Raw genomic sequence first — 26,929 nt, forward strand, 5'->3', positions numbered from 1 at the left:
ATATATATAACAGTAATAATGAAAAGGGAAATGATAAAGGATTTCGTACAGAGTTTGTCCTAATATAAATGATTGTTAAAATAGGGCTGGTGAGGCTCATCAGGCGATCACCATGAGAACCTGAGTTTGATACCCACAATCCACATGGCAGAAGGAGAGAGCAAGCCCTCAGAGGCTGTTCTGTGCCCTCCCACCTGTACCCAGGCAGATAGGTACACACACAATTACACACAGCACACAAGAGTAACAGATAAAAAATAAACCCTAATTTTGAAAAAGATTGTTGAAAGGAACAGATGAAGACAGAGTAGGTTTAAAGAATGTTAGGAAAGTGTTGTAGGAGTTGAACCGTAGAGAAGGGATAGGCACAACTCGGCTGAGCATAACTGAAGGGTATTAATCAGCCTGCTCTAACAATTTAAAACTCTCATTTTAAAAGATTTTTTTGTTCTGCTTTTGAGTTTTTTGTTGTTCATTTTGTTTGTTTGTTTTGAGACAAGTTCTCTTTATGTAGCCTTGGCTGTCCTGGAGCTCACCCTGTGGACCAGGCTGGTCTCGAATTCACAGAGTTCCCCTTGCCTCTGCCTCCTGAGTGCTGGGATTAAAGGTGTGTGCCACCACAGCTGGGTTCATTCTTTTAGTCTCTTAAATCATTTTGTACTTAGATAATCTGAAAATTGCCCAAGATATTTTGAATTTTCTTAGATATATTCCTAAATGATAAAAAATGATGTCAATCTTGATTTTAATGTAACTATACCCAAAAAAAATCTTATTCCTTACATGAATCATATTTTTGTTATGTCTATTTGCCTGCCCAAACTCCAATCTTACTTGAACCAAGACTTAATGTCAAAAAAGATTCTGAAGATACAGGGGAAAGTCTGTAGCCGCGCAGGGAAGGGAGGAGTTGCCCTGGCCTAGCTGCCTTGAGAGGCACGTCAGGTCTTTCAGGTGAGTCCATGGCTCCTGGGCACAGTGTGCCTTCCAGTTCCCGAGACACCGATGCACTCTCTCAGGCAGTGAGGCATCCAGGCCTCTTTGTGTTTCTCCGTGTGTTCCCATGGAAGTCAGGGAAGCATGGAATTTTGACAGGACAATTGGTCTTACACATTAATCCTGTGTACCCTGCATAGCTGGCAAATGTCACTGTCATTCTGACAACTACAACTGTATTGATCCTGGCAACCACCAGTATATTTTGTTTCTGATAAAGGTATAAAAAGTCTGTGCTCTCAATAAAATTAGCCCAACCTCAGTGGGCCCCTCTGGTCTGGCCCAGTTTAATTCCTGTGGCCACATCAGTTGACCTTGGCTCAGAAAGTAAGCACAGGCACCTACATAGATCCTAGAAATGAGCTGGAACATCATGGATCAATAAGACAATATCTGGCCTCTACGTTCATGTACAGAATGCTTGGCTAATGGGACAACTGGGAACTAAAGTTCCTGGCACAGAAGTCTTGGCTGAGTTTAGCATTCTGTACAGCTGACTGACTAAAACTTGTGTGATTGTGGAGCTAAAATGTTACAGGCTGGAAGCCAAATTCATCTGGCGCTATCTTTGGCCTTCTAACTTCTCTATTCTCTATTTATATCTAAGCATAATTGAGTGTGCATGTGTTTAGACCTATGAAAAGCTACGTGTGCAGTGAGAGAAGATCTACAAAATTTAAGGCTGATAATCAAAACAGCAATCCATGCTGTGCCCCTTAGTAAGCAGCCAACCTCCCTCACCTCTTGAACTCCGCAGAAGGAAGCCCCAAACCACAATCTAGGCCCTGAATGCTCTCATCCATGAGGGCTGCTGTCACTCTTGACAATGCATGTCTTTCTGGTTTGTACTATCACATTACTTTTGAATAAAGTTTGCTTGCTACATTTTTGTTGTTGTTGTCTATGTGTGCCTTTATTTCAGCCCTTGAACAAGATGCCAAGAACCTGGACATACTTGGTGCAGTTATCACCGGTAACTCCAGGGGTCACGTGGAAGTCACGTGGGAGTCAGCTATCTTAAACTACTGCCTGGCTCTCCCTCCAACAAGGAATACCCTTCCTGGATCTCCTGTACTGGTACGGAGAAGCCATGGTGATTATAGAATAAAAAGAGAAGAGAGAGAAGGCTGGCGTCCTCAGGACAGGAAGAATTTGGATGTAAAACAGTGGCTTTAGGAACCGGCCTGGCAATGTATGCGGGTAAGTCGTGTTCAGATTGACTGGTGGTCCTGTTTCCCCAGCCTGCACTCCCCACTTCCTTTTCCCCACTCCCTCTTTTGTGGTGACTTTGTTTTGTCTTTCCTACAAAGAGGGCGCTGGTATTTTCTGCAGTAGAGTCATGTGGTGTTAGTAAGGGATTAAGCATATTAAGAACATGACAGAGGCAGGAGGTCTCTGTCCAAGCCCAGCCTGGTCTCCAGAGTAGGTTCCAGGATAGCCAGGGCTGCGTAGAGAGACCCTATTCCTCACCCACAAACAAGCAAACAGCAGGAGCCATGGAGGTCAGGGAGGTGGCTCAGTGGGTGGAGCACCTTCTAGACAAGCAAGTGGACTGGAGTTTGTGTCTCCAGGACTCACATAGAAAAACAGGCAGAGCAGCTGCCTTTGATCCCAGAGCTGCTTGCTCGCTTGGTGGCTCTGGAGGTGAGACAGGTAATCCTCAGGGCAACTGCTGAGCTAGACTGGCCAAATTGGAGGCCTCTGGGCTCAGCTGTGGGACCCTGCCTCAGTACAGTGAGGAGTGGGGAAGAAAGGCCCTTGACGTCAGCCTCTGGTCTCCACGCCCATACCTACAGACACACATGCGCACACACTCACACATTTGCTCATTCACATGTGGACACTCATACATGTGTACGCAGACAGACACACACACACAGACACACACAGACACACACACACACAGACATAGACACTCACCCCCCCCAAACAAACAAAAACATCAACAGGTAAGCAATCAAATGAACATGTTTTTCTGTCTCTGGCTCTTTCTCTCCCTTTCTTTCTCACTTCCTCACCTCTCATAATGCACACAGATTTATTTATTCATTCAGTCTTCATTCATTCATGTAAGGAAAATACCTTAATAATTTCTTCACCTGCATTAATAACATCATAATAAGAATAAAAATTGAAATTTAAGATGTAGCACTCAAAGTACAGTTCTGCCTTCCTTTCACATACCCTGACAGTGCTTTCTGCCGTGACTGATGACATGTAGGGAACAGATTGGGACTGTGGCAAACAGACTAGGCTAGTTTTCAGTACTTTTGTTAGCACATATTAATTGTATAAAATAGTGTGTTCTATTGCAACATTTTCTATCTGTGTGTGACGTGCTTTGATCATATTCCTGCTCCCTTACCCTTTCATATGCCTCTTCCCCATCTTCTCTTCTCTTTCCAAATAATCCCCTCACACGTTCATGTTTTCTGTGTTAAAATCTGGATTCTGTATCATGTGACAATTGTCTTTCGGAGTCTGTTTCATTTTTCTCAACGTGATGGCCTCCAGTTCCACCTACTTGCTTGAAAACCAACATGGTTTCATTCTTCTTCATGGCTGGCTACACCTGTGCCTGCATGCAGGTGTGCACGGGTTTACCGAGTTGGGAGGTGCTGACAGGGATTTAAGCTAGTTCCATATGGAATTCCACGCGGCTGATTCCGTTTGAATAGCTCGGTGTCATGTGCTACTGTGAAAGGTGCCACAGTACATTCGGTTACAGACAACTCTAGTGCATGACTTTGATTCCTTCTAGTACCTACCAGAGTGATTTGGTGGATCAGGTGACTCCGTATAAACGTTCCTTAAAAAATCCCAAATAGGAATAGCTTCCTGGATTCTTGTAATTACAGAAATCAGCCAGGGCCCAAAGCAGAAAGGTCTCTAACAAGCCTCTCTCCACCCCCTCCCCCTTCTTCCAGCAGGAGCCTTTTGGTGGAGCAAGAAATCTTACTGCAAAGTTCTGCATCGGCTGTAAACTGAACCTCTTTGTGGGCTGACTCTGAACGGTGGAGCCAGGTCTCGGCTGAACAACTAAAAGAGGGTTGAGCGCGTGTCATGGCCATTTGTGTTTGCTGTCTTTGCCTATGCCCAGGATACACCCTGGAGTGAGTTCCAGATCTTTAAAATACATTTTCTATGAACGGATGGACTGATTGGCTGTGAGAATATGTATGTATAGTGCATGTGAGTCGCTAAAATTCCTCCCCTGGGGGAAAATGTCTGCCCTCTTCCGCAGGTCCCAATGACAAACCAAGGCATGAGTCCACCAAACTTTACTCCGGGAAACTAGTGAGTTTATTACACTTCCTTACAGAGGTCAGATGAGGAGTTACTTTCAGGGGGTGGTGCTCTTCCCAGCCCAGAAATGTCACACTGTGTAGGGCTGAGGCCTCCTGACTTTCCCCCACCCTCTATCCACAGAAAATTCAAAACTCCTTGATCCTTTTTGGCTCTTACAATCTGTCTTATGTTGGGTTCAGTGCTATGAAGAGACACCAACACCAAGGCAACTCTTACAAAGGAAAGCGTTTAACTGGGGCTGGCTTACGGTTTCAGAGGTTTAGTCCACTGTTGTCATGGTGGGGAGCATGGCAGCGTGCAGGCCATGTGGTGCTGGAGAAGGAGCTGAGAGTTCTGCATCTTGATCTGAAGGAAGCAGAAGGAGACTGTGTGTCACTAGGGGTACCCTGAGCATATATAACCTCAAAGCCCACCACCACAGTGACACACTTCCTCCAACAAAGGCCACACCTCTTAATAGCCCCACTCCGCATGGGCCAAGCTTCAAACACATGAGTCTCTGGGGACCAAACCTATTCAAACCACCACAGCAGCTTTGCACCTCCTCTTCCAAGCTGATCCCTGCGTCTTCGGTGCAGGAGTCTTTGGTAGATGTATGAGTTAGGACTGGGCTTCACAACTCTGCAGTTTGATCGGTTGTGGTTTTCTGTAGTGGTCTTTGTTGCAAAGAAAAATATTCTTGATGAGGGGTGAGGACTACAGTTATCTATAGATCTCAGGATGAACAGTTAGAGTGTAGTTATGGATTCTGCTGGCTTAGTAACATAGAAGAAGTAGATTCTCCTCCAATACCCACGACTTCACTAGCCCTGGGTACTTGGCTTGGTTTCCAGGGCTAGGCGTGGTTTCTCTTGTTGCGCTGGTCTTAAGTCCAATTAGAGAGCTGTTGGTAAGCCTGTGCCACTGCTGTGCCTGTGGTGTTATCGTGCTGTGCTGGTTGGCATTGCGGTTTATAGGCGTCATAGTTGGTAGGACTGTGGGCTGCTACCCTCCTTCGGAAGCTTCATGGTGCCTTCTGCTCCTCAAGGAGGAGGCTTTGCAGTCAGCTGCAGCTCAGAGGCCCCTGCTCTGTGTCTGAACTACATGGCATCTTTAGCAATAGGGACTAACCTTCCACCTGTAGGGGGCAACCAAAGGCAATATTAACAGTCTGTAATGTCTGGAAAGTCTCTTAGACAATCCCGACCAACGGCTCAAAAGAGGACTTCTCATGCCGGGTGTTGGGGGTTTTTACTAGATGATCTTCAGCTCTTGAAGGGAGCATTGTCAGCCAAGAGGAGAAATGTTCATTAAGCCATGTATTTATATACAGACTCAACGGTGTGGTAGGTTTTCTAGGTAGATGGTTAATAGTGTGATTCCTCATGCCTTTTTCAGACGTCTTTACTGTTATTTTACCCTCTGTCCTGTATTTATCTCCTTTCCCTCCCTAGCTAGACCCCCCTCCGTCTTGCCCAGTCAGATCACTTGTGCCCTGGCAGTCACCTCTTTATTGCCTGTTCACCACCACCAATGGTCCTTTTTTATTTTTAACACTTTCCTGATTTCTGCAGTACAAGGTATATACTCACCTCTGAAGATACTGAGCTAAAGGTCACAGAAGAGAGAGAACAGTCGATTTTGTCTTTCTGGGCTGGGTCTCGCTCAGTACGATCTTTTCTGGTTGCATCAATTTACTTGCAAAGTTCATGATTTCATTTTCCTTTACGGCTGAGTAGTCTTCCGTACTGTATCTATACGACATCACTGAAGGGCATTTAGGTTGCTGTTAGCAGAGCAGGGATGAATGTGGTTGAGGAGACATCTGTGGAGCAGGATATCAAGTGCTTTGGGTCTATGCCAAAGAGCGAGAAAGCTCGGTCACATGGTAGGGTTATTTTTAGCCCTGTGAGGATGCCCAAACTGATTCCCGCAGCGGCCGCATCATTTCGAAATCCCACCAGCGGCGACTGAGGTTCCTTTTCCCTCACAGCCAGCACTTGTAGCCAGCTGTTTTGCTGACCCTTGCCATTCTGACGGGGGTGATGAAATCTCAAAGTTGTTTTGATCTAAACTTCCCTCATTGCTAGGAATGATGAATATTGTTTTAGATATTTTTATCCACCTTTCCCCCTTCTCTTGAGAACTCTCTGTTCAGGCCTCAGGACTAAAACAAAAAAAATTTTTTTTTGAATGGTGATGAATTGATTTCCTGAAATTGAATAACAAATTCCCTTTTCCCTCTTGGATTTTACATTACAAGCTGACTATGCCATAACCACCATGACTCCAGGGGGAGTAAGTACATAGATCGTCTTATCTGTGTCTGAGAGGTCTTCTGGAAAGTTTTCTTAAAGGTTGTTTTGTTTCATGTATGTGATGCTTTTGCCCGTGAGAATGCATGTGCACCTGTGCTTGCCCGTTGCCTGTGGTGGCAAAAAGAAGACCTCGATCCCCCTGAAACTGGAGTTATGGAAGATTGTGAGCTGCCCAGGACCATTTTCTAATGGCTCATTTGTTTATTTTAATATTTTTTCAATTTTTTAAAAAATATTCTGTATATTGATCCTCTGCCAGATGGACTGCTGGTAAAGCTTTTCTCTTTTTGTGAGATTCCTCTTCACCAGGTCGATGGCTTCTTTATCTGTGCAGAAGATTTTTAGTTTCATGGCAAAGTTGTTGACCTTAATTCTTGAATAAATAGAATACTATTCACAGAGTCCTTTCTTTTTAAAGAATTTATTCAATTTTTTTTATTTTATAAGTGAAGGTGTCAGAGTCCTTGGAATTGGCGGCACAGACAATTGTGAGCTGCCATGTGGGTGCTGGGAGTTGAACCCAGGTCCTTTGGAAGAGCAGACAGTGCTTTTAACCACTGACCCATCTCTCCAGCACCCACAAAGTCCTTTCTTATAGTATATCATGTAAAGTCCTACCTGTGTTTTCTTCCAGAAGTTTTGGGGTTTCAGGTTTCAGGCTTAGGTCTTTGATCTATTTGCAGTTAGTTTTTGTACAAGATGATAGATATGTTCTAAGTTCATTGTTTCTGCATGTGGACATCCAGTTTTCCCAGAAATATTTGTTGAGGATACTTTTTTTTCTTCAACACATGTTTGTCAAATAACTGGCTGAAGTCACGTGCACTCATGTTTGGGTCTTCAATTTTGTCCCATTGGTCTACATGTCTGTTTTTATGCCAGTACCATATTGTTTTCATTGCTATGGGTCTGGAATATATCTTAAGATCTGGAATGATGGGACTGGAGAGATGGCTCAGTGGTTAAGAGCACTGACTGTTCTTCTGAAGGTCCTGAGTTCAATACCCAGCATCTGCACAGTGGCTCACAACCATCTATACTGGGATCTGATGTCCTTTTCTGAAATGCAGGCATCTTTATGCAGATGAAGCACTCATATACATAGAATAAATAAGTAAATAAGTCTTTGTAAAAAGAAGATCTGAAATAGCAATCCCCCCCCTCCACACACACACCCAGCATTGTTCTTTTTGCACAGGAGTGTTTTCGCTATCCATGGTCTTTTATGATATCATATGAATTTTAGGATATTTTTTTCTACTTCTGGGATGAATGAGATGGGGATTTTGATTAGGATTGGATTGAATCTGTATATAGCTTTTGGTAAAATGGTCATTTTGAAAATATTAATTCTACCAACCCAAGAGCATGGGATGTCATTCCATTTTACAGTGTCTTTGTCTGTCTCTTTCTTTAAAGGTTTAAGTTGTCATTGTAGGACCCCTTCACTTCCTTGGTTTGGTTTATTGCTAGACATTTTATTTTCTTTGAGGCTGCTGTGAATGGAAGTGTGTCCATGATCTCCTTCTCTGAATGTTTGTTGTTGGTGTAGAGAAAAGCTATTGATTTGTACAAGTCGATTTTGTATCCTGCCACATTGCTAAATTTATCATTTGTAGAAATTTTCTGGTAGAATTTTTGGGGTCTCTAATGTGTAATATAATATCAAATATAATGTCATCTACATATATGGACATTTGACTTCCTTCTCTATAAAACTTAAGGGCTCTGAGCTTTCGAAGTTCACACCATCTCATTTAGCGCTCTCTCTCCTCTCTGTCTCACATTTGTGGATCAGATGTAAGCTATTGCGTCAGTGACATGCCTACCTGTTGGCTGCCATGACCTCTGCTATTACAGTCATGCACTCTAACCCTCTGAAAATTTGTATCCCTTTAATTTCTTTCTCTTGACTTCATTGCTCTAGCTTGTACTTCAAACACAATATTGAAAAGAAATGAGGATAGTGGACTTGACTCATCCCTGACTCCGGTGGGATTGCTTCAGGCATTTCTCCATTTACAGTACGTTGGCTGTGGGTTTCTTATGTATATCTTTTATTATGTTGAATAGGTTCCCTCTAGTCTTATAGTCTCTGGGACTTTTCTTACGAAGCCATGTTGGATTTTGTCCAAGGCTCTTTCTGTATCCATTGAGATGACCATGTGATTTTTGGCTTTAAGTCCATGTGATTGATTACATTTATTGACTTGCATATGTTGAGCCATCCCTGCATTTCAGAGATAAAACCAATGTGGTCATGTTGGGTAATCTTTTCGTGTGTGTATGCATTCAGTTTTCAAGTATTTTCTTAAGCACTTTTGTGCCACGGACCGGCCCAGTCGGGCTCCTGTCGTCCTCGGGAGAACAAGGCTTTGGACAGGAAGACACGGTTTCGGCGAAGAATTGACAGACAGAGACACCTTGATGGTTTTGACTCTGCTGCAACTTTACTGAAATCAAGCTAGTATTTTTATACAAAAGGCACCTTAAAATTGGCATACTTCCCAGAACATTTAGACTTTTTACCAAGAATACGAAGTTTACATTTTAACTCAAAAATGTAGTCAAACATAAAGCAGTGCCCACAAGTAATCTTGGCCTAAAAACTTTTTGATCAGAGCAAACAAAGGAAAAGAAACCTCAAATATAGTTTCATTATTGATAACCAGTGAAGAGGAAAGTCAGGAGCTAAGTCAGATGCCTGCCAAAGTCCCTCTCTATATCAAAATCTAACTACACCTTTGTTAACCATCCTTCCATATGTCCTGCTTAAGATTTATGATCTTTCTTAGGAACAAGGCACTGAAGGGAGGGGGAAACTCCCGCCAGCTGCACCTCTCATGCTATTATTTCTTAAGAAGGAGCCTATTATTATTTCACTATTCTTAATGCCTATTAATATTAAATCTAATTCATTACTTTCCTTAAACTTATTATTTTTATTAAAGCCTTTAACAATCTACTAATAATAAATTTCTTTATAAAATTAGTTGTGCTGTTTCAGGTGTCACAGAGAAAGATCAAAGAATTCATTATTCCAGCCCCAGAGCCACAACTAAAGAAGCGTAGAAATCTCAGAACACGTCTCTTTTCCAAGTGGGAAGAGTTTGCCAGGGACCTTCCAGGGGGCGTATTTCCGGAGAAATCATATCCCCTGCCCTGTAGCTTATGCTACTATGGCGACACTGGCATGGGTGTTGGCACTTTTGAGTCTATATTCAGTAGGAATACTGGCCTGTAGTTTTCTTCTCTCGTTGGGTCCTTGTTGGTTTGGACATTAGGGTGATACTGACTTTATAGAAGACATTTGTGAGTGCTCCTTAGGCTTGTTTTTGAATGGCTTAATAAGGATTGGCCAAAGATCTCTGATACCTTGGAGAATTCTGCTGTGAACCTATCTGGCCCTGAAATTTTTCTTTGCTGGAAGGCTTTTAAATTATTATTTAAGTCTCCTCATATGTTATGTCTCTGTGATAATTTGAATGAGAATGATCCTCATAGGCTTATATATTTGATTTTATGGTCGTCAGTTGGTGGAACTGTTTGGGAAGTGGCCTTATTGGAGAAAGTGTCTCAGTGGGTGTGGGCTTCAGGCTTCAAACGTCCACACCATTTCTGTTTAGCTCTCTCTCTCTCTCTCTCTCTCTCTGTCTCTCTCTCTGTGTGTTAATACTTTAGCGGCATGCCCACCTGCCTGCTGCCGTGCTCTACTGCTGTGATGGTCATAGGCACTAACCCTCTGAAACTGTGAGCCCCAAATTAAATGCTTATCTTTATAAGTTCCTCTCGTCACACTGTTCTGTTCACAGTAATGGAAAAATAACTAAGACACTGTCTGTTCAGGTTGTTGGCTTCTGTTGGTTTAATTTTAGTGGTTTGGCTGAATCTAAACATTTATCCGTTTCTTTTAGGGTTTCTAACTTGATGGAATACAGGTTTTTAAGGCATCGCCTAATTTCTTTGGTGCCTGTTAGAATGGCTCCCTGTTCATTTCTGATTTTGTTCATTTGGGTTCTTTCTTTCTTTCTTTCTTTCTTTCTTTCTTTCTTTCTTTCTTTCTTTCTTTCTTTCTTTCTTTTCTTTCTCTCTTTCTTTCTCTCTCTCTCTTTCTCTCTCTCTTTCTCTCCTCCTCCTCCTCCTCCTCCTCCTCCTCCTTCTTCTGGTTAGTTAGGGCAAGGGTCTGTGGATCTTGTTTATCTTCTCAAAGAATCAGCTCTTAGAGTCCTTGATTCTTTGTATTTTTTTTTTCCTATTTCATTGCTTTATCCTCCAATTTTTATAATTTATTGCTGTTGACTGGGCTTGAATTTGGTTTGTTTTTGTTTTTCCAAATTTTTCATCTTGTTTTTCCAAAGTTGCATCATTAAGTCATTTATTTATGCTCTTTCTGATTTTTTAAATATAGCTACTTAGAACTATAAATTTCCTTCATAGGACTAATTTCCCAGAGATTTTGTTGTGTTGTATTTTCTTAATATTTCTTGAAAAATTTTTATCTTTTTAAAATTTCTTTTTTGACCCATTCATCATTTAATAATGTGTCATTTAATCTTCACAAGTTTGTATATTTACTAGATATTGTTTGCTGTTGATTTTAAGTTTTATTGCACCATGGTAAATAGTATACATAGTTATTTAAACTTTTGAATTTGTAAGATTAGTTTTGTGTCCTTGTGTGTGGTCTATTTTAGAGACACTTCTCTGTGAGAATGTGCATTTTTTTTTGTGCTGTATCTGTTAGGTCCATATGATATCATTTAATTCTGATGTTTCTCTGATTATTATTATTATTATTATTATTATTATTATTATTATTATTATTTGTCCAGATTACCTGTCTATTGGAGAAAGCAGGGTATTGAAATCACCTACTATTAATGACTGATTTTAATCTGTGTCTTTAAACCCAATAGTCACTTTTTCCATGAAACTGGGTGTGTCAGAGTTTGGTGCATGTCTGTTTAGGATGCATGTCTTCTTGCTATACTGCTCCTCTGATGAGAATGAAGTGCTTCTCTTTATCGATTCTGCTTAATTTTAATTTGAAATTTATTTTGTCATATTATTAGGATAACAATGTCTGCTTGCTTCCTGGTCCCATGTGATTGGAGCATGTTTGTTCATTCTTTAAGACAGTTTCTATCTTAAGAGCTAAGATACGTTTCTTGTAGACAACAGACAGATTTTGTTTCTTGATCTATACAGTCAACCTGTGTCTTTTGATCAGAGAATTGAAGCCATGCTTCTCCCTCATGTCTGTCTATAATTCAAAGATTTGGTTTTTTTCATGGTGTCCCACATTTTATGTATGTTCCTTTCCTGGGTTTTAAAATGTTTTTCATATTCCTTGCTTATTTGGTCTAAAGCATCAGCTTTATCTTTGTGTTCTGATACTCTGTCTTTATTCTACTTACAAGGCTTTCCTTTGAGTTTTCCATTTGGGTTACTAAGTTTTTCAATACTATCTTCATTTCAGTTTGAGTCCTCTTCAACATTTCTCTCATTCTGAAGTCCTGGATTGTCTCCATCATTTCCATCCACCTTATCTTTGAGTTTGCTTGGGAATCACTCAGGCATTTATTCTCTTTAATATCATTAAACTCTTTCTTTGTGTGTTTTTTATACTTCTTAATTATTTAATGAAGTTTATGATTAGTGTTTTAAATTCTGCATGCTGGCCTTCATCTAAGTAATTCTCATTGGCAAACATTTCTACAGGGCTGGTAGGGTTGTGAGAGAAGATACTGGATTGATCATTCATATAGTTTTTTGCTTTTGTTTTGTTTTGTTTGCAATGAGATCTGGGTATGTAGATGTCTTTTGTAAGTTCTGAGTCTGGTATGGACGGAGCAAGTTGGGGCAGAAGAGTGAATGAACAGGTAAATTGGGCCTAAAGGTTGGAAATAGCTTGGGTGAGATGGAGTCATATGTACAGAGGCCTGGAGAACAGGCTGTGCGTCCTGGTTCAGACCTGGTGTGTGGAAGTAGATGTGGCTGGTTAGAAGGGTTGGATTTTATGTGGGAGGGGCCTGTGGATTTGGAGACTGGTAGGGACAGGTCCCAGTGGAAGTCAGAGGTTGGTTGTGACTCCAGCAGAGCTGGCCAGTCTAGACCAGGGCGCTGGATGCCGGACCCTGGCTAGATCTGGCAGGCTGGGGAGGGTGTTGGAGGAGAGGGCGAGGCAGACTCAATGGGAGACCCTGGAGAAGGATCTGGCTGGGTGGAGAGGTTGGACATGCTTGACCTTTGTTCTTTTAAGAAGAGTTTACACTCTTAGACACAAACAGGGTCTATCGAGAGCTACATCAATCCCATCAAAGGTGGAACCCCCCCAAGATCTAATTATCCTACAGTAGGCCCTAGTCCTCCTCTTCTGCCTTCTCCTCATCTTTTTCCTCCTCCATGTCCAGTTACTCCTTTTCATTTAGTTCCTTGATTCTTCAAGGTAGTCTTGCTGGCCTCAAGTGTATATAATCTTTCTGCCTCAGTTTCCCAGAATTCTGAAATTATAGCCTAAACATCACAACACCTGGCCTAGGCCCTATCTCTTAAAGAGTCAGCTGGGTGAGGTGGCACATGCCTGTAATCCCAGCTCCTGGGGAGGCGGGGACAGATAATTCTCTGTGCGTTTGAGGCCAGCCTGGTCTACAAAGACAGTCTAGGGCAGCCAAGGCTACCCAGAGAAACCCTGTCTGGAAAAACAAAAACAAAACAAAAAACAAGCAAAAGAGAGTCTACCCTTCTAGAGATAGGAAGATCAGGATTAAACAAACAAACAAACAAACAAACAAACCTTGGCTATATAAAAGTTCAAGGCCAGCCCAGGATACCCATGTTTCAGGTTGTCTTTTCAGCTGTAGAGTGCCGGGAATTGCAACTCAGTTTGTCAGCCCTGTCTGAAAGTTCTCAACTGTGTGAGCTCAGCTTGGAAGAGCTAATAGTTTGGAGTCCTGAGTGCAGCCCTCCATGGGACTCTGACTCGGTCCTGTGGTGGAGACAGAAGCCTGGGCCTGCAGATTATGTGCCAAGGTTTCTGAGCTAGTGTCGAAGGAGACACAGTGCTTGATGGCAGTTCATTTATTTCCAGATATAAAAGTCCGGTGAGGCTGGCGACAGGAACATTGCCTCTGACAGGGACTTTAGCTCTTTCTTTGCACACCATGGCAGAGCCTTTCTCCCACTTGAGCTCTCAACTCAGCCACAGCTGCCCACAAGGTGTCAACCCAAGGTTATTGAAGCCACAGGTAACCTAGAAGCAGTCGAAGCTTGAACAGGTCAGGGGAGGGTCCTGGGCAGCAGCAGTGCCTTGGCCTTTCTGCATTTACTTCCTTCTTTCTGTTTGGTCCACTTGAAAACACAGACCCTCACCAACACGTTCACCACATTTTATGATGAACTAATTCAGACCAGCCCCAAGAATGTCCTGTAGGACACAGGAATTCAGCCTCAGTTCAGAAAATCCCTGACATCTGACGCAGGAGGATTTGTGGGGTTAGTGGAAATTGCTTTCTCCCGCTGGCCAGATTACCGACTGCAGCTTCATTTTGCAGAAGTAAACATCCTTCTAATAACAAACACAGCAATGATGCCTTGAGGGGACCGACAGCGGCTCCTCACCACCTCCCTCCCCACGGCTTCTTGGGAGACCTGTTTGATTTGGAAATCTATGCTGGCTGTCCAGAATATGAAATTTGGCATATTCCTTTTGTGGTGGGGATGGGTTCTGGCTGCTGAGAGCACAGTGCACTGGCCAGGAAGAGAAGTTCATGAGTCATCTAGGAAAGGCAGGTGAGTGGCACGGAGGCAAAGGTCTTGGGGAAGGGAGAAAACAGGCTCTCCGCAGTCCAGTCTCGGGCAGCAGCATGCCGGACCTGTGTGGGGGTACCCTTCCTCCCCCCTTCCTCCCCCCTTCCTCCCCCTTTCCTCCCCCCTTCTTCCCCCCTTCTTCCCCCTTCCTCCCTCCTTCCCCTTCCCTTCCTCCCCCCTTCCTCCCTCCTTCCCCTTCCCTTCCTCCCCCCTTCCTCCCTCCTTCCTTCTCCCTTCCTCCCCCCTTCCTCCCTCCTTCCTCCTCCCTTCCTCCTCCTTTCCTCCCCCCTTCCTTCCCTTTCCCTTTCAGGAAACTAGAATGGCATTTTTCTTTGTAATGGTACTATACTTGATAGCATTCGCATATATTCTTAAATTTGTTATTAATTACATTGGATAAAAAAATTCTGGAAAAGAGAATATTATAGATTTTTCTAAAAATCAAGGATGACTGCTATCTGCACAGAGCCTCAAGGTGTCTGATGGAAGTTTCGATCTGGGGGAATTGATCCTCTAACTCCAATTATTTCTGTTATGGATGCAGGACTTTTTGGCTTTGTTTTTAGAACAGTTTTCTTGGGAATGTGCAACTAGCAGCGCTAGCAGCTTGTCTGCTCCCTGTGGCCTGTGAGAGCCTATGGAAGTACATGCTGCCCTGGCCACAGCGGCCTAGCAGACAGACTTAGGTAGCCAGGGGCCTGGCCTTCCGCCTCACCTGCCTGGAGGTCAGCCTGGCTTGGTGTGTGTCTTTCCCACAGACCCAGCATCTGTCAGTAAAGCAGGCGCTGCAGACAAACAGGCCCAGCACGCCCTCATTACTAATGAGGAGCTGGATGGAGAAAAGGGCATGTTTTGTCATCAGCGTTCCTTTCCAGTCCAACATGAGTTTTCCTTCTACTCGGATATAACTCCACAGAGTGAGAGACCAGCTAACATGAAGGGAACCGTGTCTCTCAGTTCCAGGAGGCCCCTGTCTTGTTTCTCTGCGCTCCCTCCTGACATCCACGTCCTCCACACACCGGCTGTGCAGCTCAGCTGTGCTCACCTCGCTAGTTTCTGTCTCCTACGATGTCATTGTGCAGCTGCTCAGACATCCATGGGTCACAGTGAGCCTGGGCTACTGAAGGGGACGCTGTGCCCAGAATGTCAGAAACTGCTTGGGAAAATGGAATTCGTGCAGGGATGCACCCCAAAATTGCAGGGATCTTTTGTCTCAAATGTGGTCATGGAAATGAAAACTATTTAACCCTGCTAACTGACAAAAAAGCTTCTCAGGCACAATGAGAACAGCAGCCTGGTCAGAGAAGCCACAGAGGCCCAGTAACTCTTCTAAAAAATTAATTTTAGTTAAAAAATTTTATTAATTAGAAAACTTAAAGTATTATAAGCTGATCATTAAAAGGTATAGCATATTATATAGAGGTAAATGTAGAATAATCAAATCTGACCAGTTAAAATATGTGTCACCTTGGTACTTAAGGTTTGTTTTTGTATTTTATTTACTTACTTTATGTATATGGGTGTTTTGTCTGTGTGTATGTCTATGTACGCTGTGTGTGCCTGGTGCCACAGAAGTGGGAGAAAGGCATTGGGTCCCCTGTGACTGGAATTATAGACAGTTGTGAGCTGCCATGTAGATGCTGGAATTAAGTCTGAACCCTCTGGAAAAGCAGCCAGTGCTCTTAACCATGGAGCCATCTCTCCAGCCCCCTTAGGATTTTATTTTGGTGAGAAGGCCCGAAATGAGTGCTGACAGCTTTGAGACCCACAGCACATTATAACTGCACCACCCTGCTGCTCAGTGTTTCAACATGAAGCTGTCTGCCCTTTGTCTGGCATCTCCCCAACCCCAGGCGCGAGCAGGTCCTCTTCTGTTGTTTTCGGTTCTGCCTGTGAGATGTGCAGTCAATTTAAGAAACTGCGCCTGAGGTGCAGTGCTGCCCAGCTGTTCTCTCAGCAACTGAGAGGCCAAGGCAGGCCTTGCTCAAATACATAGTAGATTTGAGGCCAGCCTGGGCTACATGAAACCCAATCTCAAAGCGAAACAAGAGGAGAGAATGGAGGAGGAGAAAGAGAGGAAGAACGGGGGTGGGGTGGGGAGTGGGGGAGAAAAGAAGGCGTACATTGGTTGTATATGCTACGGAGATCTCTTTCAGGCATTTAAAGCCAGGGAACTAGATCTGGGTCAGAGCTGGGGCCTATGGGGGAGGCTGGGAATATTTAGCTGAGGTGTTTGTCCTGTGTGCAGTTTATTAGCTTAGAACAACAGCTGCAGGTTCGTCCATGTTGTCACCGACAGCAGTTTCCTTTTGCAAAGTGCTGACGACTGTCCTGCTGAAAACACGCTACGTCCCCTTCCCTCATCCTCCCAGACGCTGTGGTTGGTACTGTGACTTGGCTGCTGTGAGCTGTGCCGCGAGTGGAAATGCAGACCTCTGTTCAAAACCCTGAATCGAAAACCTGTACACATAAGCTCTGAAGCATGATGGCATGATAATTCTATTTGTCGTTAGAGGAGCCTCATAGTTTTGTGAAATAGCTATATTAATTTGCACCCCCCTCAACAACTCACAAGGGTTAGCCCTTCTTCACTCCTGACACTTGCTCTTCCAGTTCCCATGGCCACTTGTACGGCTTCTGAAAAATGACAGGCAAGATTGTGTCTTTGTTCTGTCTTAAATGCAGTTGTTTGCTTTCTTATTGAAGTGAGCTTCCTATGAATTTTGGGGGGTGCCCTTCTCAGAGGTAGGCCTCGTCAGTAGTTTCTCCCAGCCTGTAGGTCACTTCTTCATTCTGTAATTGCTCCCTTCGCTGTGAGAAGCTGTCAGTTTGACGTAATTCCAGCGGTTTGGCTCTGCTACACGAACATTTGAGGTCACACCGAAGCACTGTCACGGAGCTCAACGGCCCGAGTTCTCCTGTTGTCTTCTCGAAATTTCCCAGTTTCAGGTCTATGCTTAAGTCTTTAACCCATTTCGAGTTTATCCTTGTGTTGAATGTGAGATAAGAGCCTAGTTTATCCTTCCGCATGTGGATATCCAGTTTTTACAACACTCTCTGTGGAACTGACCATCATTTTCCTGTTGTGTGTTCTCAGTGCCTTTGTGAAAACCAGCTGATGGTAAACACAAAGGCTCAGGACTGGAGAAGTCACTGGCAGAGCACTGGTTCATAAGTATTTCATTTTCTGTAGCTATTGTAAAAGGGATTGCTTTATTGACTTCTCTTTTGGACAGTTCGTTGCTAGGGTATAGAAACATGCTTTTATGTATTCCCTAGCTTTGCTGTATTTCTTTATTTCTTTATTATTTCTAATAGCTTTGAGTAGACTCAGGGGTCATAGGAGCCTGTGAACATCAAGCAACAGATGCTCTGTCAGGAACTTGTAGCACTATAGCTGAACAGAAATCTGGAGTGTTCATCTCAGCCTTATGCCTAGAGAGTGAAATAGATGCTTTTTTCCAAACGTCATTTTTTATTATGGAAGACACACACAACAATTTTTTAAATTCTGTGAATGTATTTTTGTAACCTTATCATATCTACTGTAATTTTAACCTATATACATATTTATTTCTCTTTAGCCTACAGTAAGATCATTTGGTTAGCTGCATAACAATGTATAATATGCATGACACAGCACCATTTGAACATTTCCCTTTATTTATTAACCTTTAGCTTCTTCCTATTTATTATTACAAATATATGTTAAGAGATTTATTGGTTCTTATTTTACATGTACAAATGTTTTGCCTGTATGTCTGTATGTATTACGTATGTGCAACACATGCACACAACGTCCATAGAGGTCAGAGACCGTATTGAAGGGTGTGAGTTAGCACTACATGGGTGCTGGGAACTGAGGACCCAAACCTGGATTTCCTGCAAGAGCTACAAGCGTTCCTAACCACCAAGCCATTTCTCTAGTCCCTACCATTACAAAAATACCACATGGTTGTTCAGTTAGAATAGACTCTTGAAAGTGTCCTGGATCAGCCAGTTGTGGTAGCACACACCTTTCATCCCAGCACTCAGGAGGCAGCGAGTTCGAGGCCAGCCTGGTATACAGTATAAGTTCCAGGACGGCTGGGGCACATAAAGAGACCCTGTCTCAAAAACTAATAATAATAAAGTAAGGAAAGCATCCCGTATTCACTAGCATGCAGACACTTGGAACTCCAGCTTCGGCTCTGTGTGAGTGGGGAGCCTCTTGCCGCTACGTTCCCTCCCTGGGTCCTGGAGAGTGGAGGGACAACAACTCCCGCAGGTCATCTTCTGACCTACACGTGTGCACCCTGTATGCACCCCACACCCCCGCCCTCCCCATAAATAAATAATATAATAAAAACTAACATTCTAGGTAGATTTGATTACAGTTGTTTACAAATAGAAAGTGGATCCAATTTATATCCCATTATTCAAGTTAAATTTTGTTTCTATGTAGCCTAAATTTCTAAAGGATGTTTCATCCCGATTCCAAAAACCTCTCTGAAGGCTTGTCCAAATGTGGCTCACTTTTGTGGACCATGTAGGGCATTAGGCACAGTTTCTAGAATGGACTTGTACTCCTGTCTTTCCTTTCTTCATGGAAAGCTGGAAACATTGGAAGGCCTGTAATCCAGGCCCTGGGGATGCCAGCCATGCTGCATGAACTCATCCTACCAGAAGCCAGAGCCTGCTAGTTTCATAACTTCTTGCCCGCACTTCCTGCAAAGGCAGAGGAAACCCAGCTGGCTTCAGCAGAATTCCATCCCAGAGAGACCAGACTTGCTTGCACCCCAGGAGATATGGTAGATGGGTAGGAAGGGTCCCAGAAGGGAGACAGCAAATAACCAGGGGCCACACCTGGAGCAAGTGAGAAATAGTGAGTGGTTTGGGATGATAGTGGGATGAGCAGGGACAGAGAAATGGAGCCCAGAGCATTTTAGAATTGCCAAGATTTGCATGGCATTAGGTAAATGGCCAGCAGGCATTTGGGTTGCTTGTCTGAGAGAGTGGCCATGTCAGGGGCAGAAAAGGAGTGCTGTGAAGAAGAAAGACCACAAGGCCCTGGATCACTTAAAGGCTGTGGAGAGACACCTGTGTGTTCTCGAGAAGGGATGGGCAGCTGGGGAAAACTGGGGCTACAGATGCAGATTCAAAGGATGTCCTCTTGGGTGGTGGTAGTCAAGAGACCCTGAGAGGTAAAGTGGCATGAAATAAGAGTAGGAACAAAGACAGAAGAAGAAAAACCATTTAAAAAGTCAGAGGAAGTGGGTACAGTAGGGTAGGCCTGTCATCCCAGGTTCTTGGGAGGTTGAAGCAGGAGGATCACCAGTTCAAGGGTGGATACATAACAGACTCAAAGTCAGTGTGAACAGCTTTAGTGAAGGAGGAGCTTGGGACCAGGTATGGCAGCACACGCCTGTATCCCAGCACGTGGGGGTGGATCATCTTCAGCTCCACAGTGAGTCAGCCTGGGCTTCAACAGACCTTGTCTGGGAAGTGGGGGGAAGAGGGAGGCTGGGATACATTTCAGTGATAAAATGCTCTCCTAGCATGCATGAGGCCCTGGGTTCACTGTTCAACACAAATCCTCAGCTCCCCACACTTCCAAAAGAAAGATGTTTGATGAAGAAGACTGAGGAGGAGTGGGACCAAGGTCTAGAGAAATGAGTGTAGAGAGAGAGCAGAGAGAGGCCAAGGACGCTAAGAACCACTTAGTGAGCTTCCCGTATTACTAATACTGCAGCAGGTACTAAGTGGACGTTCACTGGCCTCTGGAAGCCTGAGAAGTGATACAGGATGCAGGAGTCCCCACCCTTAACAGCCTTCCTTTACAAGAGACAGAAGTTGGTGGTAGCTTGCTGCTTCAGCCCCTGGGGTAGGAGGCGGGGCTGGAGCTAGATGGGTAACTCAGCAAGTTCACCTCTGACAGCACTGGACTGCAGGCTGTCTCCATGGCAGACACACTCTTGTTTTACGTTTCTCACAACTGATACGTTTAATCAGCTTTAGGAACCTTTCACATTTAGTCAAATTCACAAGGGGAGAGAAGGCTCAGTGGCTAAGAGCATTTCTTTTGTGGAGGACCCAGGATTAGTTCCAGCATCTACGTGGTAGCCCACAACCAATTGTTACTTCAGTTCCAGGTCTGACAGGTGCTCTCTTTTGACCTCTGTGGGCGCCAGGCACACATGTGGTGCACATACATACATGCAGACAATTATCCACATATATCCTTTTTCAAGATGAAAATACTAAACAAAAGTTGTTCACCAAAGTTGTGGCATGGGTATTGGAGACATAGCCACAAAGGAACAGAAAAGCCTTTCCAAGGGAACTGAGAAAAATATGATCTGAAAATTCTGTCAAAGAGAATAAGCAGGAGAAAACCACTAACGTGCTAAACGTAAAAGCGGCATCTCTCATAAGGAAGGAGCAGGGAACTTCTATTCAGACATGTGGCAGCCAAGCAGGAATGGTGTAAGCAGAGCCTCTGCCTGAGGCACAGACAGACAGACACTCTCACTGTGCTTCTTATGGAAAGATAAGGACTAGCAGGCCAGGTTTCGTCTTAGGGCCCGCCTGGTTCTTGGGAACAGTTATTAATGAGAGTGGCAAATGGATGGCTGGATCTAGTAACTCCAAGACAAGACAGAGGAATAGGTCAAAGCTGGGGGAGTGCAGCCAACACCGAGCTGCCTTCTGCTCCAGCCTCAGCACCACCTCCTTCCATGTGCAGACTTCCGTGTCAGAGTGGCCACACATGAAAACATTCATGACCCTTCATGGAAACAGACAGCATCCAGGGGACAGGCAGAATTTATTTTAAAAACTCAGGGGCTGGAGAGATGGCTCAGCACTTGTTGCCCAGGTTCAATTCCCAGGATCCACGTGGTTGCTCACAATCATCCATAACCACAGTTTTCAGAGATTTGACTCTGTCTTCTAAACTCCACAGACACCAGGCATGAGCTTTGTGCACATACATACAGGCACACAAAACACTCACACACATAAATGAAATAAATAAATAAGTTTGTTTTTGAAGGGGTTGGCTTTCGGGAATTTGTAGTGGATGGGCATGGCAGTACACTCCTGTAATTCCAGCAATTGGGAAACTGAGGTAGAAAGACTGTCACTAGTTCTAGGCCAGCCTGGGCTATATGGTGAGTTTGAGGCTAATCTGGGCTAGATAATTAGACAACCCAGTGCTACAAAACAGAAAGAGAAAAGAAGAAGAAGAGGAAGAAGAAGAAGAAGAAGAAGAAGACGACAAATGAATGAATGAATGAATGAATGAATGAACTTATAAAGCTGTCAAGCATAAACTTCAGTTGCTGATGTTATAGTCTTGAATTACAAAAACAATCTGAAAGCAGGATTCCTCCTGGTTGGGAGACTTTAGTCTTAAGAACCTTCAACTGATTGAACTTCTTGAGACCCTGATCTAGCTGTTAATTGCATCTTAAAAATACCTTCACATGATAGTCAAGACTGATGTTTAATGGAAAACTATGTACCTAGTCTAGAAAGTTCACATAAAACTCACCATTAAACATTCTAGAATATGTGTGGTGATTTGAATAAGAATGGCTCAAATATTTGAATGATTAGTCATCAGGGAATAGCACTATTTGAAAGGATTAGAAGGGTTAAAAAGAGTGGCATTGTTGGAGAAAGTGTGTTACTAGGGGTGGGCTTTGAGGTTTCGAAAGCCCATGACAACCCCAGTCCCCAGTCTCCCCCCTCTCTCTCTGTCTGTCTTTCTTTATCTGCTTGTGGTCAGGATGTAGCTCTCAGCTGCTTCTCCAGCACCAAGCCTACCTGCTGCCATTCTTTCTGTCATGATGATAACGGATTAAGCCTCTGAAACTGTAAGCAAGCCCCCAATTAAATGCTTTCTTTTATGAGTTGCCTTGGTCATGGTGGTTCTTCAATAGAACAGTGACTAAGACAGAAGTTGGTTCCAGGGAGCAGGGTATTGCTGTGACAGGCCTGACCATACTGCTTATTGATGGAATATGGAATTTGGGACTTTGTATTAGGAAAATACTTGAGTGCTTTAAGCAGGACTTTATGGGCCACAGCAGCATGTAGACAGTGGTGCTGAGAGCAATGTAGACTAGGATTATCCTGCTAAGAGGTTTCAGAGGAGAAGAATACTAGTAGGTGGCCTAGAGACCATTATGATATTTTGGTGAAGTATGTAGCTGCTTTCTGTTCTTGTCCAAAAAAATATGCCATGCCTGAGGCTAAATTGGTGAGTTTTTGATTCCTGGTATTGGCAGAGGAGATTTCAAGACAGCTCAGTATTGTTTTTTCGTCATTTGGCTATTAGTGCTCTCTCTTATGCAGACCTATAATGAAAAGGAGCAATCTGATCAAGGAAAAAAAATCAAATTGTACAGTTTGAGGAGAACTGGGAAGTGTAATGGAGCTAAGTCCAGTGTTCAAGGAGATAAAAAGTTTAAAGAAAATCCTGGTGGAGTAAAAGAAAATGGTGGCCTCAGGGCAAGACTCCACCCAGCTAAGCTTCCAACTTATGAAAAGAAATTAAAGAGAAGCTTTAGCAGTGAGGGAAACCATCAACAGCGGCTGATGCAGAAGCACATGAAAGAGGGGAGCATGCTCCAGCCCCACCAAGCAGCAGAACGTGGCAGCGTCAGCCGCATGGTTCTGCCTTTAGAGTCGAGAATACAGGAAAGGTATTGTGAGATGTCTCTCCATGCCTCAGGAAAGCAGCTGAGGACTGGTGTGTGTCAGGGGTGGCCCTGCATAGAGGCCTCAAGAGGTCTTTGTGTGGGGCTGTGGAATACAGGATACCTGCCGAGGAAAGCTGCAGACTGGGTGTGGAACCAGCCTAAAGGCGAGAGAACTGTTTCAGTGAACAAAGCTGAAAGGAATCGGTGGGCTGGAGAGCACTTTCCTATCAGACATGGAGATACAGAGTACGGGGTTTGCACAGCTGGTTTTAGGTCTTGCTGTGGTCCAGCATTTCCTCACTGTGCTCCTTCTCTTCTCTTTTGGCATGGTAATGTATGTTCTGTGCCATTGTACATTGGAAGTATGTGATCTGCTTTTCTAATTCTGATTACTCTAGGGCAACAGTTAATAGACTGATGTGAGTCTCAGAAGAGACTTCAAACTTCGGACTTTTACAGTGTTGAGACTGTGACAGACTATGGGGACTGAATGCACTCTGCATTATGATGTGGCTGTAACCCGATGAGGGCCAGGGGATGGAATGTGGTGGTCTGAAAAGGAGCGGCCCATAGGCTTGTATATTTGAATGCTTAGTCATCAGGGAGTGGCCCTGTTTGAAAGGATTAAAAGGCTCAGGAAGGGAGGAAGTGTGTAACTGAGGCGGGTTTTGAGGTTTTAACAGCCCATGCAGGCCCAGTCTTTCTCTTTGCTTGTGGTCAGGATGTAGCCCTCAGCTGCTTCTCCAGCACCTGCCATCATGCTCCCTGCTACGACAATCATGGACTAAGCCTCTGAAAGCATAAGCAGGCCTCCGTCCAAATGCTTTCTTTTCTAAGAGTTGCCTTGGTCATCACGTCTCTTCAGCAATAGAAGAATGTCTACAGCAATACGTAACTCAAAAAGCAGATTATTAGGTATCAAAATCACCTAGTAAGGAGCCAAAGGAGATAAACTATTTAGACCTGAGGGAAAAACAGAATGCTCACCATATGGAACGCGCATAAGCTCCAGGACACTCCCAGTGTCTCGCGTTGGTTTCCTCACAGGCAAACTGAGGTTGGTGGTGAGGCCTGGCGCTGATGCTCGGGGAGATGGGTCAATCAGGCTGTCCAGTGCTGATCACTCACCTGTGCCACTTGTCGTATTACTTGTCTTGTGTTAATTTTAACAACCATCATCGTGTCTGCAGCTGGTAAAACGGTGCTAAAGACACTCCACGGTAGTTCTGTCATGACCTGAGCAAGCAGCATCTACTTGCCCTGGGCTCTGTTAGGAACTGCGCAGAAACGCGTGGGTCATTTCCGAGCTGCTTTCATCGGCCTCACGTTCACTCTACTTTCCACCTTGTACTCGGCATAGGAACAGGGAAAAGGTGCTTTAAACTACCCACAGCAGTGGGAAGGATGTTGGGAACCCTTATCTGTGTCTTCCAGGCTGGAATCTAAGCTCTGCAGAGGGCGGCAACTGTGGGGTATCTCAGAGCCTGGCAGCCCTCTGTCACTTGCTGAGTGGTTGTACTGCAGGCTGGCCCAAAGGTAAAGTCAAAGCAGGCAACTTGTTTTCTAGTGCAGCAACCGTGCTCAGTCTCTTTTCTCTCTCTTTTACATGATTTATTTTTTCATGCATGGGGCACGTGATTCCTTTCTCACTCATCCGCCCTGTGCTGGAGAGTCCGCTGTGGCCAGCTCTGCCCAGGGGCAGGACACGCACAGCACTCTGTCCTTGGTGGCTGATCTCTTCTCCCACCTCTTCTCTCCCATTTTTCTCGCCTCTCCCGGCAGACTCATGCCTGCCCTCCTCCACCGAGCTACGGATGATGTAATCCCTGTCCCTGTTGCCAGTGGACGCCTCGCATCACGCTCGGAGGGACTTAACCAATGGAATCAAGCACTCCTCGCAGAGATGTGGGCTGGGTTCAGGGCACGAAGCAGGCGTGCTGGTGGGAAGACAGGAGGCCACCTGTGCCCTAAGCAGAGACGTGAGCACTGAAGAAACAAAAGGACAGGAACTGCCCCACAGCAAACGCTCCAGCTCGCTCTCTCCTTCGCTCCCTGCCGGGCCCTCTCGGCCAAATCCAGAGGCCAGGACAGCAGAGGGGGCAGCATTGTTTGCCAGTTTCATGGTGGCTCCAGGCTAGAATGTCACCTCTTAAGGCTCAGTTCCAAGCCTGGGTGGCTGTGAGTTCATGTGAGCGTGCGCTCGCATGCACGCATGTAAGTGTGCATACATGTGTGAGGGTACCAGTGAGTGAACAGGGTGTGTGTATGCGTGTGTGTGTCCATGAATGTGTGTAAGAGTGTGCGTGAGTGTGAGTGTATAGGGTGTGTGTATGCGTGTGTGAGTGTCCACAAATGTGTGTAAGGGTGTGAGTATATGTGTATGGCGGTGTTTATTTGACTGTGTGAGCGTGCATGTGTGTGCACATGTGTGTGGCGGCAGGGGGGTGGGTAGGTCCGATCTCTGTAAATCAGGCCTTCTAAATAATTAATCCTCGTTCCCTGCGCCTGTGAGTCCTCGGAAACCGCTCATCAGGCCAGATTAGCGCGCTGAGCCTTCCTCCCTCGCCCCATTTCATTCCGGCCGGATGGGAGGCGCACAGAGGCCGTGCTCTGCCGTCCCGAGTCCCCGCACAGACTCTGCAACACCTTTGCTTTGTGTTTCCACAGCCGACCTCAGAGGCAGAGACGAGGGGCACACGACGATGCTCACAAGCAAGGCAGGTACGCCGCCGAGGAGGGCGAGGGCAGTGACCCCAGCTTCCCCGCCGGGGCCCGGGCGCTGGCGTGCCCGGCCCTGCCCAGCTCTCCCCGCGTGCCCCCGCCCTCACACTGCACATCCACGCTCACAGCGGTGCTTGTGACCTGCTCTCAGGGCCTGGCTCTCGCCCGACAGCGTGAGGCAGCCAGGCTCGGAAGAGAGGAGGAAGCCCGCTCTCCCGACCTCGAGGTCCTTTCCGAGAAGACCGGGAGGCTGAGAGCCAGGCGGTAGTGAGGAGGAGGAGGAGGGCACCCGAGTCAGCCAGGGAGGACAGGGCGGCGGAGCACCACAGCATCAGGGGAGTGGGCCTGACTGGTCACTTGGGAGGATCCCCTAGACCTTTATAGAATAGACCTTGCGCTGTTGGGTAGGGAAGGATTTCAGGTGCCGCTCACGGTAGGGACAGAGGACCCAAAGCTACTTAGGTGTGGGCTGTGGGAGGACTGAAGGGGAGCTCCGCAGTGGAACAGGGGACAAGGGGGACGCTGAAAATCCAGGGCATAAAGAAGCGTATGTAGGACATTAACTGTGTAAGGAGGGAGAATAACACTGTATTTTGGTACTTTTGTATTTTTATAACAAAGTCTCGGCAGACGGACAAGGAACCGGTAAGACAACTATATGTAGATGAGGGTAGGTTAGTAGAATCCACTGCATGTTTAATTAAATTTTTTTTTATGTGTATGGTGTTTTGCATGTAGTGCCTGGGGCGGCTGGCAGAGGGCGTCAGGTCCTGTGGGCAGGAGTCACATCTGTGAGCTGTGGAGTGGCTGCTGGGAACAGCATCAGGGTCTTGGGAAGAGCAGCCAGTCCCCTGTACCGCTGAGCCATTTCTCCAGCCCCTACCTGCACTAAATAGAAAGGAAGGGAGAGGGGGATAATCAAGATGTCAGAGGCAGGGTCTGGATTTGGGGAGCCCTTCCATGTGGCTGGGAGCCCCGATCGTAGAACTCCCAGGACAGTTTCTTTATCCAGAAAAGGGTAAAGAAGGGCAGGGAAGAAGGAGGCTCTAAGAGGAAACAGTACACTGGCAAACTGGCCAAGAACAAGCAGCAGGCAGAGGCTCTGGGCAG

The 26,929-nt window shown here is 45.1% G+C and overlaps 1 protein-coding gene and 1 long non-coding RNA gene across 6 annotated transcripts in view; one reads left to right on the top strand and one right to left on the bottom strand.

Annotated features, from left to right (window-relative positions):
* Nucleotides 1-4,287: 4,287 nt before the first annotated feature.
* On the bottom strand, nucleotides 4,288-6,230 carry LOC132649482 (uncharacterized). The gene is made up of 3 exons (XR_009587935.1): nucleotides 5,877-6,230; nucleotides 4,756-5,422; nucleotides 4,288-4,650 (listed from the first exon to the last, which is right to left on the bottom strand). It is a non-coding gene; the product is annotated as an uncharacterized LOC132649482 (long non-coding RNA).
* Nucleotides 6,231-14,271: 8,041 nt separating this feature from the next.
* Nucleotides 14,272-26,929, top strand: part of Gabrr1 (gamma-aminobutyric acid type A receptor subunit rho1) — a 30,833-nt gene continuing 18,175 nt past the window's right edge. Inside the window, exons 1-3 of one of the 5 annotated variants that reach the window (XM_060373205.1) lie at nucleotides 14,272-14,393; nucleotides 25,766-25,819; nucleotides 26,441-26,464. In XM_060373205.1, the coding sequence (XP_060229188.1) occupies nucleotides 14,272-14,393; nucleotides 25,766-25,819; nucleotides 26,441-26,464 (200 nt within the window). Of the gene's footprint in view, nucleotides 14,394-24,992; nucleotides 25,313-25,765; nucleotides 25,820-26,440; nucleotides 26,490-26,929 lie in introns of those variants that run through there. The other 4 variants (XM_060373208.1, XM_060373206.1, XM_021634888.2 and 1 more) reach the window with 4 other exon arrangements.

This window comes from Meriones unguiculatus, chromosome 20 (assembly GCF_030254825.1).
Source record: "Meriones unguiculatus strain TT.TT164.6M chromosome 20, Bangor_MerUng_6.1, whole genome shotgun sequence".
NCBI lineage: Eukaryota > Metazoa > Chordata > Mammalia > Rodentia > Muridae > Meriones > Meriones unguiculatus.